At 39.7% G+C, this 17,133-nt stretch overlaps 1 protein-coding gene across 8 annotated transcripts in view; it reads right to left on the bottom strand.

Annotated features, from left to right (window-relative positions):
* Positions 1-17,133, bottom strand: part of MAP7 (microtubule associated protein 7) — a 138,073-nt gene that overhangs the window by 35,801 nt on the left and 85,139 nt on the right. For 5 of the 8 annotated variants that reach the window (XM_054162633.1, XM_054162632.1, XM_054162630.1 and 2 more), the window contains exons 4-7: positions 7,433-7,596; positions 6,519-6,630; positions 5,573-5,659; positions 2,994-3,104 (exon numbers count right to left, since the gene is read on the bottom strand). In XM_054162633.1, the coding sequence (XP_054018608.1) occupies positions 2,994-3,104; positions 5,573-5,659; positions 6,519-6,630; positions 7,433-7,596 (474 nt within the window). The remainder of the gene's footprint in view (positions 1-2,993; positions 3,105-5,572; positions 5,660-6,518; positions 6,631-7,432; positions 7,597-17,133) is intronic. The other 3 variants (XM_009911389.2, XM_054162634.1, XM_054162636.1) reach the window with 2 other exon arrangements.

Below are 17,133 nucleotides of genomic sequence, written 5' to 3' on the forward strand. Positions count from 1 at the left end.
CAAAATAACAAGATCAACTTCAAGACAATGAGGTCAGGGTTTGGTTTGGGGTTTGTTGTTGTTGCTGTTTTGTGTGGGGTTTTTTTGGGTTTGGGTTTTTTTCCCTTGTTTTTCTTTGTTTGGTTCTGGTTTTAATGCCTTAGGGTGATGTTTTCAGGATTTAGTTCTTCAAATCATTTGACAGACAATGATATTTGGAAATGATTGATGATTGACAGGAAATGATAGTTTTCACTTGCATGCTGTGTTAGACTACCACTCTTAAGGCACTTTGGTCCTTGTTTCCACACAATAAGCATGCTCCTTGTTTCCACACATAAGCTGGTGTAAGCAAGTACCCCCTACCCCCAGCTACAAGCAAGTTAGTTTAAATATCTTTCTAGCCTAACTTGTAAATGAAAAGTCCCAGAGGGGCAGCAGCAGTGAACTGATACAATAATCTGTATTTGTTTTCAGGATATATAAACTGAACACTAAAAAGTTGTTTAGCAGCAGAAAAAATTGCAAGTAAGCAAACAGAAGTATCTGACTAGTTCTAGGAACAGATGGGAGGCAGGGATTTAACAGGCTTCCTGATGAGCACCACAAAGGAGATTTACTGATAACAGTGGTGTTTGCTCATATAGAGCCACAAACACGGTGAGGAGTAGATGGGGAGAATATTGCTCTATCCTTAGATTCCCTTTTCAATGGGAAACAATACTGGAATCCCTGAATTTCTTTTGTAAAGGTGGCAGACAGAGGTGATGCAGTGATTGAGACCATCACCTGTTCAAAAGAGGAGCACTGCAGAGAGAAGGAAGAACACAACTATGGTGCAAGCTTTGCTTTTCAAAAATAAGCAAGTGTGTAACTCCCACATCATCTGAAGTATTACCTACTTGCTAAACTTTCCTTAAAGAAGACAATTATCAAAATTTATTGGTCAACAGGAGCTTTCTCCACTTGGATACCTGTTCATGTTTTCTCAGTTTCAACTACTCACACCTCTACCAGTAATATAAAAGCATGATGAGAAGCTTGGTTTAGCTACCTGATTGTAAAACTATGATAAAGAGCTATATAGCTACACTATACTTGAAAAGGAATTAACCAGGCCATTAGGCAATTAGATAATGAAAACTTTTGCCTTTTGCTGGGCCAAAACAAATAGGGGAAAAAAATGAAATCCTGTCCCTCAAATGGTAAAAAAAGTGCTGTTTAACAAAAGACTTGTTCTGGATGGTAGGTATAAGCCACTTAGCTTATCACCCTTATCTCCAGATTGCTGTTTTGCAGGTCAGAGTATGCATTACAAGGTGTGATTGGGTGCCCTCTGGAAGGTGAAATGGGGAGCAGGAAGAACATCTCTTAAGACCTTGAAGCCACTGGAGAGGTCAGTGGTATTTCTCCAGGCATATGCTCAACTAGATTTTAGGTGTATGATTTTGCACAGGAAACAGAGCATCTCTAGTATTTGGTTTGCCTTCTGCCTTGGAGTTTGCAAAAGACACAAGAAACTTATGAAGATTTCTGTGCTGTTTTCATGAAAATGCCATGCAAAGAATGCCTCAACATTTACAGTTTTTGACATATGACCACCATGTTCATATTCCTTCCATTTCTCTACTGCTAGACTCTCCACTATTTGGTCTAACTTCTCCTGAATTTGAAGTGGGTGGCAGGAATTAGAACACAGTAAGTTACAGTCTGTAAGAGACTATTCCTATTTAATGTCTACTGCTCTCATCCCCTCCAACCACTGCCAAGATCCTTGAAAAGGAGCATTCTCTGGCGAAGAACAGCAACTACCTGAATCTATCTATCTATCGCTTGATCTATCTATCAATCGATCTATTTATCTACACCTATAAAGCTAATAGAAATACAACTAACTTGACTCCAGTATTTGGAGGAAAAAAAATGGAGTTTTGGAATAAATTATTTTCTAGTATAATGGTGAATTTTTTTTTCAAGTTACCAGACTCCACAACAAAGTTAGCCCACTAGGATTAACACGGCTCATCAAATCAACCAGACACACACATACATGCATATAAAACATGGCACTTAGTTAAGACACACAAATAATGATGTCTACCCATCAGTTTTACAACACAACCAAAATTCCATTCCAAACATTGCTTTTGAAAACACGCATTTATCTGGATTGAAGTGGGACAAAACCTCTCGTTCTCAGTCGAGGACAAAAAAAATCCCTACCAAGTTCTTTTCTGTAAAGCTCTTTGCAAAAGTTATACAAGAGACATTCTTTTATAAAACTCCTTTAAGCTCAATGCTTCAACCTCATAAATCCTCAGAACAGAGGCAGCAATTCAGCTATGTTAATTTTTTTTTTATGAGCTTGATGGTTTATCAGTTGTGCAGAGTTGTAAACATCAACAACAGACACTGAAACACGGCAATCTTTGAAAAGTAAGTGGCCACAAAAAAGTCAATAAACAGACCATATAAAAACAGTCTCATACCTCTTCAATAAAAATAAGAAGAAATGGTAATAAAATAACTGCGTGAAAGCTTCATGCAACATGTTCTTAAATATTCAGTAACTACTACCAAAGACAAAAAGAAAACAAAACAATGACGAAATGGCCTAATGCAAATAAAAGGTCACACGTGACTGCATGCACTGTGGAGCGATGTATTCTTTCAATAGTTGTACCTCATTTACTAAAAACCTGACAGAAGCACTGCTTTTATCATTTGCTAAAGTAAAATTGTTTAGGTTAAAGTTCTCTTGTTTTTAAAGAAACAAGAAGTGTATGTTTCTTCTCACAGGAAAAAATGTTCAACCATTTACTTTTCACATTTGAAGTCTTTTCACTCCCACTTAGATAAGTACAGAAAACGACTTCAGAAGCTTGCTTTATGTGCAAAGTAATACATCAGTATAGAACATTCTTTCTTGCTTTTTTTATCCTTTTTTTTTTTCCTTTTTCTTTTTTCCTTTTTTTTTTGTTTTTTTTTTTCCTTTTGATCATTTGAAACTGTACCTCTGTCTGGAGAATTTAGTAATGTTGCAGATGAGGAGGAGAGCCGCTTGTTAATGACTGGATCAACATGTTTCGAAAGGTTCATTGTTGAAACAGATCGCCTGTCTGGATCTAAAACAAATGGAGATAATGCTAATTGACAGCCCACATGCAAAAGTGCAAGTTCCTAGCTCACTAGTGGGAGGAGGAAAACACGACTAGGTCACTCCTGATCTACCACAAGAACTTTCAAAATAGAACAGACTTCTCAGTAGGTGTTGTACAGGTGACTCAAAGACTGGGCACAAAACCATTCAGGTTTCAAATATCTGCTTATTGGTTTTCATTCAACCAGGTTGCAATCGAAGTCTTTACAGGAGGATCTAAGCTGGATGACAGTAGACAAAATGATATTTTCTCATTCCTTTCAATATTCTCACAAAAAATCTTGCTTGTGACTCAAAATAGAAAGCTTCTGGGAAGGACAAACATGCTTGGAAACATTAAATGTTAAATAAAATCCCAAAACACAGAAACCCTTAGCACTTGAAAGAAAGGCCACATTTGACCAGCACTGTCACTAGGCTGAAGGTCAATATGATGACAATACAAGGCTGAAAGATTAAGAGAAGACTAGTTCACAAGGGAAGCAAGGTAAGCCCAAAAGGAATTAAAAGATTTAGTTAAGAATCCCTAACTTAGTAGTTATGTGTAAGTCCTGAACTTCCCCCCACAGGGTAGTTTTCTACCTGCTGTGTATGAAGTAGCACTTAGTCAATCCAAACCAGCACACAGCTGAGGAGATAAGGAAAATGAGTTTCTGTGGAGGGCTAGACTGTTTGTAATGTTGTGCTTAATGTGTAATACTAAGGGGGTTTATTTTACCTTTAAGTTCTGTACATTTTAGAGCAGCATTACATCATTTGCCTGTGCCATTCTGAGGGGGGATGGCTGTTTCAAGAATACGTATTGTACATGCATAGTGCATGTATGTTCCCTCCATGAAACCTGCTATCAATGGCAGAGGAGGAGGACTGGGCTGAGCAGGCCAGCTGTATGCTTTCATTCTCTCAAAAATACAGAGCTGCATGTATCAATGACATGTCCTCCATTTCAAATTTCCACTTGTAAATCCAGCATTCACAAGACACTTGGAAAGTCAATTCTGCTTTTGCTTACATTTTAGCATGTACTGAATCTCAGCACTGCTCAGCAAAGCACTCAACCATGCTGAAATTCAGTGAGGCTTGAGCATATGCCTAGATGCTCTGCTGATTCATATTCTTTGTGTGCAAAAATACACCTACGTAGTGTTTTGGAAGCTGATATAAACTCAGGACACTGATGACAAGAAGGAGGACACTGCGGGATTGTTTCTTTATGACAAAACAACATTGTACTTACTTGTTCTGATCTAGTGGATTTAAAAAAAAAATCATAAAATGTGTAAAAAAATTCATAGAAATACAGTTCATGAAAAAATGTCTTTGCTCTCCTCAGACCTATGAACTATACAGGATTCACTCTAACTGGCTGGGGTGAAGAAAGGTTATTTGCTGACTGAGTAAAGTTAGAACGACTCAGGGAGGGCACAGAATCAGGAAAAACGGTATTGGAAGGGGGATAAAACTCAGAAAAGGGTTTTAAAAGGAAAAATCAAAGTGTTATAGCAAGAACAAGACTTCTTCAGGCTGGCAAGATTATGTCTATTAATCTGTGGGGCATACTGATGAGTGCTGTGTGACAGTAGTGGAAACAGGATACTCGGGCTTGATGTGTCACAGATGATCTTTGTTAGAACAGCATTTGTGGGAATAGGGGAGGGTTTCTGATCTCTTACACCTAATGTATAGCTGAGAAAATGCACAGCATAACAGTGCAGCCATTTCTACATTTGGCATAAAGGATGTACTGCATGTAACAGCTTTCTGAAGAGAACAAATGACAATATGCAAAGTCACCTCTTGTGTTTAGCACACCAACACTTGTCTCACGTCTATGAGCATTATTTGATAAATGAGTGAAATTCAGCATGAGGATTTGTGTGTAAGTGCTGTCAATATGAATCCTATAAAGAAGATTCATAGAATAGCCCAAATGCAATCCATTGCCTAGAGGACTGCTGATTTCTCTGTTTAAAAAACAATCAATAAATTAAATAAACAAACAAATAAACCAAAACCAAACCAACAAACCACACCAACAATTAAAATATCCACGAGTAACACATTAGCCAGTGAAGCTGGTTACATGCCTGTGCTCATGTGGGGAAAAAAATTGGCAATCCTGTGTATAAGCAGTTGCCAAAAGGGTTTTAGAAAAGACAACATTTGAAATGAGTCACCTTGAATTCCAGTAGGCAGAATACTATGCTTCATTTCAGTGAATTGTGCCAAATCTTTAGAGTCAGCCAGTAGTAATTCTCCATAGTAAAAAATAGGTAATAATGAAAAAAATCTGTTACTAACTACAGTTCTACTCTATCAGCATGATGTTAAGCATGCATTGCAACTACATGAGGGTGGTTTAGTTACTGATGATCTCCTCTCCTGAGGACTAGCTATGGGTGAAGGAATCAACAAACCACAGCAATTATGTACCAGGTTTTCTAGCACCACCCAGAGATCTGAAGTGGTGCTCCAGGCCTGCTAAATCGAGAAAGGTGAATGATGATTCAAAAAAATAACCTAGGGACAGAATGCAAGAAAATGATTTTTCACAGTAAAGAAAATAAAAATCAAGTAAGTTATACAGAGTTAAGCAAAAAATAATTGTTTGTTGAACTTAAATAGGACAAAGATTTCAGAGCATTCTTTTCTCAACTGGTTTTGTTTTTTCTTCTTGATGAAAGGTTGGACACATTGAAATGTATACAGAGTAGAAAGAGAAGAATTCTAAGTACCACTTTCTGGTGAAAGAAAGGAAGGACAAATTCTCCTTTTTGAGTTTGAGTCATATTTAACAGGGCATTTACACATAATGATTGGCAGATTAAGTTAGAGAAGATGATTAGGGGAAACCCATATACTTACAATTCACTTAATTTGCCCATCTTTAAGTTTTTCTAAGTTAAAAAATAGACTTCTATCTCCAAAAGTATCTATAGAGGGGACAGGTATCTTACTACAAAGAACAATTTTTCTTCCTCATGTCTGTTTTAATCTCATCAATTGGTAACTTCCACCGGACCTTTCCTGCGCCATGATATTTAGCATTTGCAGAGAGCAGCTCATATCACAGGACTGACACAGCACAAGCACACCACAAACACAAAGGACAGCAAAGCAGCAGAAGCGAGAAGCTGTAGCAAGGTAAGAGTTACAGTCAGCTCCTGAAACAAATTTTGACTTTTGTTCAGATTTCTCCTTGTTCTTTTTGCTGCACAAGAATGTCAGAAACATGCCATTGCTAGCAACGATAAGATCAAGAGCAAAGAATTTAAACCAGCATACACTGAATCATCCTTCCTTTTAACAGATGCAAAGTAAATTCCAGTTATTTGTCAGGACAGGGAAACTGGTTAGCAAACCAAGCCTCCCTCTTTACCTGAGTTATTAATGCGGCTGTGCAGTGCTCCTCCCCAGGACCACCTGTTTTGCTTTTGTTTTGGCTTCTGGCTTCTTTCAATTGTGCGACGTACAACAGCCTCATGTCGTTCCTTAAGTACAACAGGATAATGCATTTGGGTACCACTGCGTTAGGTTTGTTCTCATCACAATCTGCTACCCTCCACGTACCTAGCAGGCATCTTGCAGTTGTAGTCAAGCTTGCATGCTGCCTACTAAGACACATGCTGGGAACAGGATCAAGCAGCAATTAAATGGTAAATAAGTAAAAATATTAACTGTAATTTTGAAAATTAAGAATTGAGATCTGTTTGAGACCTGCAGAACTGTAGAGAGAAAAGAGTTGCCCTACTATGGCAGCCACTACACAAACTTACCCTAGGACTACTTCCCATCTTGTATCTCCCACCTATGAAATATTAGAACAGTGAGAGAGATTGGAAACAAATATCCACAAGGATGAGCCAGCTTACATAGGATTTATACTATATGGAGTTCTCAGCTTAACTGAAACAAATCAGCCAAGAACACATTTCATTGCACGCTTTCTTAAAGGTTTTCTTAGGGCAACTATTGTTTAGCTACCCTTATACTAGAAGTCTAAGAATGAACAGATAACCATACACAATAGCTCAGTTTTCACTCTTCTGCATGAGTTTGTGCACAGCCATAGACTGTAACCCTGACATGCTCAACTTAGCTGCACTTGACTGCTAAAGGACACTTTAAGAATCAGTATCTAAGTAAGGCTTTAAATCCTCTTTTGCAAGCTCTTTCATTCTGACCATGGCTTATGTTGCATTTTTTCGCTCAACTCTTAAAGAAAAGGTTTGATAATACTGTATCTTATTGTAAAATCAAGCTGGAAAGGGCTTTCCTGGCATTTATCCTTACCTTATCTTCTTCTAGTCTCTGCCTTCGCTTTTCCTCTACGGCAGCTCGCCTTCTCTCTTCCTTTAATCTCTGCTCTTCTAGCTTCTTTCTGCGTTCCTCCAGGTGTCTTTCATAATGTTGCCGGGCTCTCTCTTCTCTTTCTAACCAGATGGATTCTCTTGCAGCTGTGAGAAAAATCAGAAATACATATATAAATATGCTCTATGTGTTTAAACCTTTCATACAACTTCAATAACCAAGATGTGTGGAAAAGAATTCTGGCCTCATTTTCTTAGGAAGACATACATAATAACCCTAGTCTCTTCATCTACTAACATGTTGTGTACCCTGGTCACACATACATTTCATTTAATCTCAATTTATTTACTATGAATTACCACCAGAAATAGTGAAGTTATTGGAACACATAATTTCTATGTGGAGGAAGGAATTTTTTGTTAGTTTAAAATACCTAAGTCAGATCTATGTGACCACACTTCTGTTGTACAAACCATGATCACTTTCTGTAATAAGAGAAAAAAAATTAGAGAAAACTATCGATACAGATGTCTTACAATAGAAATGGTTGGGATGACAATTCCAGCACCTAGACTGCTAGCCATACCAACAACTGACCAGAAGGAAGTAAGTCACCCACAAAGACGTTAGACTAAACGTGAACTTTAATCTGACATAAAACTCCACTGCTGCACAGCTCTGAACAATGCTTCAGAAGTGTAAATTTAGACAAATTAAGAAGTACCACAAGATAAAGTTTGCTGCCTGTCAGAGTCTGACTTTTCATTAAGGTATTATAAAATAATAGAATCAATAAGGTTGGAAATGACCTCAAAGAGCATCAAGTCCAACCTGTCATCCAAGACCACATGACTACTAAACCATGGCACCAAGTGCCACATCCAATCCCCTCTTGAACCCCTCCAGGGATGGTGACTCCACCACCTCCCTGGGCAGCACATTTCCACGGCTAACAACTCTCTCTGTGACAAACTTTCCTATCACCTTGAGCCTAAACTTCCCCTGGTGCAGCTTGAGACTGTGTCCTCTTGTTCTGGCACTGATTGCCTCAGAGAAGAGACCAACCCCCTCCTGGGTACAACCTTCCTTCAGGTAGTTGTAGACAGCAATGAGGTCTCCCCTGAGCCTCCTCTTCTCCGGGCTGAACAACCCCAGCTCCCTCAGCCTCTCCTTGTAGGGATTGTGCTCAAGACCTCTCACCAGCCTTGTTGCCCTTCTCTGGACACGTTCAAGTGTCTCGATGTCCTTCTTAAATTGAGGGGCCCAGAACTGGACACAGTACTCAAGGTGTGGCCTAACCAATGCAGAGTACAGGGGCACAATGACCTCCCTGCTCCTGCTGGCCACAATATTCTTGATGCAGGCCAGGAAGCCATTGGCCTTCTTGGCCACCTGGGCACACTGCTGGCTCATGTTCAGCCAGCTGTCAATCAGTACCCCCAGGTTCCTTTCTGTTTGGCTGCTCTCCAGCCACTCCGACCCCAGCCTGTAGCTCTGCATGGGGTGGTTGTTGCCAAAGTGCAGCACCCAGCACTTGGACTTGTTGAATGCCATCGTGTTGGACTCTGCCCATCTGTCCAGCCGGTCAAGATCCTTCTGCAGAGCCCTTCTAACCTCTAGCAGATCTACACCTGCTCCCAACTTGGTGTCATCTGCTGGAACACAAGCTCAAACTGTAGTACAAATGAAATCATTTACGTGTGAAACCCTGGACCTCTTCTTATTGCTGTCTTGAAAGCTTCAAGGCCTAGAAATGTTTGTGTTCTAAAACACCCTTTACTTGCTTTTCTAAATTCCCAGACATTTGATAGCTCTGGAATTTCATTAACTGACAGATGGGAGTGCAAGAATAGATGTACCTGATGGTCACAAGACAAACATCACTGAGAACCTCATTAGAAAAACATAGCCAGAAAACTATGACTTTCCAAGGCCAGCAATGCAAGGAAGTTCTCCACCTACATGAAACAGTATTTTTAAAATGCAATCTGGGGCAAAAAGAAAAAAAAAAAAAAGAAAAAAAAGAAAAGAGCCTATTGCTATAATCCTGTACTCTAGAATAGTGACTCCAGCCTTTAATTAGCAGAGATACCCTGTGTGGTTCGGCACAACCACATACCAAACCCAAAAAATCCAAATGCTTCTAGGCATTCAAAGGAGACCCTGCAATAACTTCTTCTAACACTAGAACTCATCTTCACCAAAATGCTCTTCTGCACTTTTCTGCCTACTCAAACAAATCCCACTCTACCAAATGAACAACTTAGATTACACTCTAAACCTCACTCTAAACCTGCTCAGTTGATATGCCAGAGAGATTGGATGTCATCCAGAGGGACCTGGACAAGCTGGAGAGGTGAGGCCAGGTGAACCTCATGAGGTTCAACATGAGCAAGGGCAAGGTCCTGTACCTGGGGCAGAACAATCCTTACTATCAATATGGACTTGGGAATGAGGTGATAGAAAGCAGCCCTGTGGTAAAGGACTTGGGAGTGCTGATGGACAAGAAGCTGGACATGAGCAGGCAGTGTGAGCTTGCCGCCCAGAAGGCAAATCACATCCTGGGCTGCATCAAAAGATATGTTGCCAGCAGATCCAGAGAAGTGAGTGTGCCACTTTTTTTCTGGTGAGACCTCACCTGGCGTACTATGTACTGGTCTGGAGCTCTCAATACAGGAAGGGCAAGACCTGATGGAGAGGGTCCAGAGGAGGGCCACAAAAATGATCCAGGTTTTGGAGCACCTCTGCTACGAGGACAGGCTGATGGAGCTGGGAGTGTTCAGCCTGGAGGAGGCTCTGGGGACACCATATAGAAGCCTTCCAGTATCTGAAAGGGGCCTACATGAAGGATGGAGCAAGACTGTTTACAAAGGCCTTTGGTGATAGGACAAGGGGCAATGGCTTCAAACTAGAGAAGAGCAGATTTAGATTAGATGTGAGGAACAGGCTCTTTACTATGAGGGTGGTGGAACACTGGAACAGGTTGCCCAGGGAGGTTGTTGGGGTGCCATCCCTGGAGATATTCAAAGTGAGGCTCAACAAGGCTCTGGGTGGCCTGATCTATTTGAGGATGCCCCTGCTGACTGCAGAGGGGGTTGGACTAGATGACCTTTAGAGGTCCCTTCCAGCCAGGACCATTCTGTGACTCTACTTGCTGACAAAATCTCATGAGAAATCTCTAACCTGAGTAAACCAGTTCATAGGTAGAGTATCTCCCATAAGAAAACAACTTTGTACCAGTTCAGACATGAAATATTTTGCTGAGAAAAGCAGAAAGCATGTATGGTTTTGCTGTGGGATACAAACTAACAGAGAGAATTTGCATCAGCAGCTACAAGCAACCCTTAAGGCTCCCTTTTGGCAAGATGGATGAAAGCTCAGCAACATGTTTGCAGGAAATAGAACAATCATAGCTAGAGTAATTACAGCAACAGGGAATAGTAGAGTTGCTTAGATAATTGCTAACAACAATTGACACCTACAAATGTAAAACACCAATGCAAGAGCCAGGGGAAGATTTCTAGAAATACTTTTCTGGATATGTAAACTGCAGACTAAGGCAGAAAAAAAGGGGGAGAATATGGCAGAAAAAGGAGCTTCCAGGCCAAATGAAATCTGCAAGGCTCCTTCTTCTACATAAAAGTCTTACAGCATCGTAAGATTGGTGCTCCAAATGCAAGACTGATTAGTAAACCAGAAATATTCATCTGCTGCCATTTCTTGAGTCAATAGCTGACCAAGAGATGAGGTGGACAGAGAGATGCCTCTCACTAGAGTGTACCCTTTTCCTGGAACCACATGACCCTTCATGATGCTGTCTTTCAATTGTCTAGGTCCAGAAAAGACTGATTCCATCTTTGCCAACTGTTTGGATCAATATCACATTTCTGTTTCTCCTGTATGGCATGTCATACACCTAGCTTAGGATATGTTTTATCCAAAAATTAATTCTTCCTGCCCCATCAGCAGAACAGATTACTCTATACTGGCCACCCATCTAAAGACAGCAGTTTCACAAAAGGCACATGGAGGCTGGGAAATCATGTCTATTGCTCATGAGGACACAAAAGGAAGCAAAGAGACACTCAGAGCTCAACTTTACAGGCTTGAATAGCTAAAACATTTTACTCCAAAAAACCAAATGTGAGCAGAACTTAACTAATAATGCACTGTGGACAACACAAGATTTTTAATACTTTTTTCCCCTTCAAACACTAGGTTTTAATCTTTCTCTTTTTCCTCAAGTAATTGCTCATTAGTGTTAGAATGCAATAATGTTTAACAAGTGTTAAATACCATTCCTGGAGGCTATGGTATTACTCTCTCCTACTGTTCATTCTGTATAACTACTTCCTGTGAAGCTTTTATTGTTAGCTTTCATCATCTGAATTTTTTCTGTTTGAATCTACTGTTCCATTTCATTTCTGATACCGAAAGGTTTGTTGCAGTTGTGCAGACAGCATTTGAAGATACATATAGACAGTAATACTTAAATGATTTTATGGACATACACAAACTATAACAACTAGTGTTAACTTCCAGTTTTTATCATTTGTTCATCTGTAGAAATCATGGAAATGGCTCTTCAGGAAAAACGAGAATCACTCCCTGTTCTCCTCTTCTAAGGAAATCTGGATCCCACTTCATTTATTGCATACAAAATGTGCACAATTTGATGCTTTTCTAAGCTTCAGCTTCCCTAGCTAACAATTCAAGAGTTGAACTAGATTGTTCCCTTGTGCAACATCATAAGCTTTGCAATCTAAGTTAGACCCCCTTTGCACAGGGGATGCTCTAGAGTCTTATAGCATCCCATCACCATGGTGCTGTACAAATTAATTAAAACCCAAACCAAAACAAAGCTAAACCAATAGGCCACTGCTGTGAGCATAAAAGGCTCCCACAGATCCTGAGATCAACTGGATCTCTTGTGCTTGGAATCTGCTTGCAACAGCAACCCAGCACAAAAAGGCTCTTTTATTCTCTGCTGAAAATAAAACACTTCCTAAAGGATATGAGAAGTTAACAAAAGCAAAGACTAAAACCCCCAACAAATTTCTTAACTCATGCCACTAGTTTATTAATTTGCCTACATGTGGTGGGTTGAAATTGCACACCACCCCCCCCCAACAAATTTGAGAGAATTACACCCCCCACCCCCCCCCCAAAATAAAATTGCCAGATTAGCTCAGATGGAAGCAAATGAAGCTATATTTACAAGCAAAACTACAATCTAGAAATATGAAATGCAATAAATATGTACAGAATATACAATATTTACATATAGTTACAATTTATAAACAATACAAGAACCCCCTTGGACAAAACCAGGGGGCTTCCAATAGCTTCCCCTCTCCTTCCCATACCCCACACCCCTTCCCCATATGAGGGAAAAGAGAAAGAGGAGAAAAAGCAGTGAGTAGCTTGTTAGTACTTAGCCACAAGAAGAATGCAGCCAAGGTCAGCAACAGCCAAGCAAAATCTCCAGCTAGTATCAGCTAGAGTGAAGAAGCTAAAAAGAATTAGTTTATACAACTAACTTTATGCTAGTTATCAGACCAATAGGATTATTTAGACTTGATCCCTTTACATCCAGTTGTAATTTATTTACATTCTACCACTTTCTACTCAATCTGTGAAAAAATTTCCTGTGCATCTGCCTAAAATTACCACACTATAAATGATAGAAATTGTTCTTTCTCTCAATAATGTAAATGGCTAGAACTTCCTGAGGCATTATTTGTGGTGATTTCCATTGGCTTCAGCCTGTCATGTTATTTAAAAAAGCAATGAAAATAGTACATTTGAACTTTCAAGACTAAACCTGGGAAGAAGAAGGCTGAAGGCATTTTTATGTTTTAGTATTTAAGAGAGTTAACTTTCACATAAACCCTTACTGCTGGGAAGACAATCAGAATGCTAAACCTCTGGACAGAACACTAGTTTTCAGCTTTCTGCTTCTCTGAGAAGGGAAGAGTATCATAGTATCAGTCAGGGTTGGAAGGGACCACAAGGATCATCTAGTTCCAACCCCCCTGCCATGGGCAGGGACACCCCACACTAGATCAGGCTGGCCAATGATCATACTTTGGTGATAAGGAGAGGCATTTCAATAACAGAAGCACACATCAGTGATTGCATAATGAAGGTAAAAGGAAGTGTTTGGCTGGACTAAATAACAACAACAGAAATGGATCTGATTTTGAACAAACTTAGAAGCTACCTCTTTCCATAATCTTTAAGTTACAGGCAAAAGGCAGCAGAAAATAAACACCCATTTGTTAACATGCAGAAGCTTTTAATCTTAGGCTTGGACCAAGTATTTAACTAGTGTATAAAAGCATGATTTGTGATATATCTGTTTTCTGAGAAAAAGTGTAGTATCTATTTTAATATTTCTTTTCCTACAGATAGGGAAGTTTAAGTTATTTTAAGTATTAATTCCTACATTTTCTCTTCTTAGAACATCAAAGGAGAATATCTTCTTTGTTTTCACTGCTTCCTATATGAACTACTGACATTCTTCCATGACCTTAAGGGTTGGTTTTGACATCTACAAGGTAGATCTATACAGAGATGTGTCAGTGTCCTTAGATATATGATGATAACTTCAGGGAAAATCTTAAAATAGCATTTTTAAATCTCATTCTCATATCCTTATTTATGAATTTGCAGACATTTTTTCCCCCCTGCTGCTGCAGACAGACTTTATTTATTTATTTATTTTGAAATTACTAAATTGCATTCCAGGGTAAAAATGGAAGTTTACTCAAGGGTCAAAAAAGCCTCCTCTGAGGTGAAAATTAGGAGGATTAAGCCCTGTTCTGAATACATAGGTGCACTTCTAGAAGCACAGCAAGCCATGTTTTATAGAGACACATATATCACCTTGCTGGTAGCAGAATGAGTCTACAGGATATAGAAAATACCTCTCAAATGTCCAATCAGCTTGCAAGAGCAGCCAATTTGAAGGATGAGGAAGAGTAAAATACCTGCTTTTATGATAGCTCCTCCAGAAGCTATGCCCATTGCTGAGCTAGTGCTAAATCCCAGTATGGGTATGGTCCAGCAAAAATGCTTTTTCCTGGGACTGAGCCTTAACAACTTGATGCACTTCTCACCCTTGTAATAACACACATTGCCTGACAGCGTGTGAGAATCGAAGAAAGCATGGTCACCATTCAAATAGTAGTTGTGTGTTGAAAGCTTAAATGGCATAGGAACATTTATATTTAAACTGGAAAATGCAAAGAGAAGTCACAGCCTGACCTTGTTCTGTCTCGTTATTTAGTAGAAACTACAAATTTGAATACAGTCAGGTGATGGAAGAACACAAAATTAGAGCATAAAAAGAAGGCCTAGAAATTGAGCCCTGACCATACTGTCAATACCTTCTTGTTTGCAAACTAGTAATGCTGGATTAGATTAAAAGCAAGATACTCAATGCTGTGTTTCTGGCACCTCTGGAGTGAATAACAGATCAAAAGGAAACAAGAAAGAAACATTGCAATATTAAGAGACATGTAAGACCTGAAAGCAATCAATTTTACACTAGAATTAACTGACGTAATGTGGGAGATGTTAACTTCCAATCATGCACATTTCTTTTGTGGAAATCATGTTGTATTTTCTTTCACCAGTCATGCACACAGCCAGAAAGCCCTTCTTTGCAGGGGTTTTAGCCTGTGAGGGAAGGGGAAGCATGCATTAAGTGTCAAAGTCTCTACTTGATTCATGTGAAGTAAGAGATGTCCCTCCAGCTCCTCTTTTGCTATCCTTTCTGCTGTCTCCACTTTAGTACTTTTCCTTCTGGTTTACTGCCTATGTAAAAGCAGATCATTCCAGCAACACACTTTCCCAGTCTGCCTTTTGCATTCACTTTGGATGGACAGATTACCTGAGTAAAGATCTTATGGTCTTTGTCAATCTTTCCAGCCTTTATCTTTTCTGACTTTACAGCACTGACCTCAGCTTTCTCCTCTGACCGCTGTTTCACCTTTCCTCACTGCCAGCTCTGCATTGTCTGAGACTGTGATTGCCTCCTTGCTACATTAGCAGAAAAATGGATCAGTGATGCTTTCACCATACCTAAAAATGGGGACATTCCACAAAAATGGCTGACTGAATGAATTAGAAGGTGAACTTCAGAGCTGTGGTTACAGCTGAAGTTAACATTAGATTCTCTAAGCCAACCTTTCCCCAATAACCATGCTTGGAGGGATATTCAGCACAGAAACCATCAAACTAACCTTCCTTAAAAATTGCCTTCCTGTCTTATAAGCACTTCTGACACTCAAGTCCTCTGAGGACATCCCCAAATTATTCATATGCTGAAGTCACTGAGTGCTGGTTTCTGTGGGGCTTCTGACTGGAAATATTTCATAAAGTTCTGTCACCAAATGCTAGAAAAGAGAATAAACCAGAGGGAATTCACTAACAGGAACCAAAAAAATTGTAATTTTTATTAATGTGCCATTTATTCAGAGGACACAGTCTCAACCTGGTCTCTTCTCCCAGGCAACCAACACCTGAACAAGAGGACACAGTCTCAAGATGCACCAGGAGAAGTTTAGGCTCAAGGTGAGGAGAAAGTTCTTCACTGAGAGAGTTGTTAGCCATTGGAATGTGCTGCCCAGGGAGGTGGTGGAGTCACCATCCCTGGAGGTGTTCAAGAGGGGATTGAATGTGGCACTTGGTGCCATGGTTTAGTAGTCATGAGGTCTGTGGTGACAGGTTCGACTTGATGATCTTTGAGGTCTCTTCCAACCTTATTAATTCTATGATTTTGCTAAGGCTCACTTGCAAATGGAAGAGGAGTGCATATCTTAATGTGATCTTTACAATACTATTTTGATGCATTGTACATGTTAAAAGTGTTTAATGTATTTCACCAACCTGAATTTCAGGCATATTCTAAAAACCAAGGTTAATAACACATTTCCTTATGAAGAGTTAACTAAGATGGCAGGATTACCATCTCTTGCTCCCAGTGCCAAAAAGTAAATGAACCATGTGTATTTGACAGGATCATAATAGTGATAAAAAAGGTCAGTGTTTAAGCAGGATTAGTGTAGATAAAACATGCACAAATGTAAGACTCAAATGTTTTTCTGGTGAATCAGGGACTGCAAAGCAAACCCAAGAAATCTCCCAACTCTTCCTCTTTGTTAGGACACTACTTAAGCCTATCAGAATGAAACTCATTTTAAAATCCCAGCAACTTTCCCTGTTGAAAAACATATTTTTATTTTTATTTCCAGTTATGGAGAACCAGGTCTATGCCAATAAATGGAAAGTGTACAGAGCCTAACTGGCATGGACCAACTTCTACCTGTACTACTAAACTTCCACCCTGCAAAATGGTGCCAGTAGTCAATCAACACATGGGGGAAGCCCATAGGGCTCCCCTGACAATCCCCAAACCTTGTCTGGGAATGAATGGGGAGACAGCTAGTTGGCTGGAGTCCAAATCCTACCAGGATCCATCATAAGAGTTTAATAGTAAGAACAACTGAGTTTCAGCACCAGGAAATGCTCTTCAGTACTGTTTAATTTGCCACTACAGATTTGATCAATATGGCAGAGATAAGAGTGAAGCCTCCCTACTGAAAAAAGCAGTAGCTTTTAGTAAACTTTCCAGTTTGACCAGGCCACCAACGTTTGCATTCACAAATAACTCAGTT

The sequence above is a fragment of the Dryobates pubescens genome, chromosome 6 (genome assembly GCF_014839835.1).
Source record: "Dryobates pubescens isolate bDryPub1 chromosome 6, bDryPub1.pri, whole genome shotgun sequence".
Taxonomy (NCBI): Eukaryota; Metazoa; Chordata; class Aves; order Piciformes; family Picidae; genus Dryobates; species Dryobates pubescens.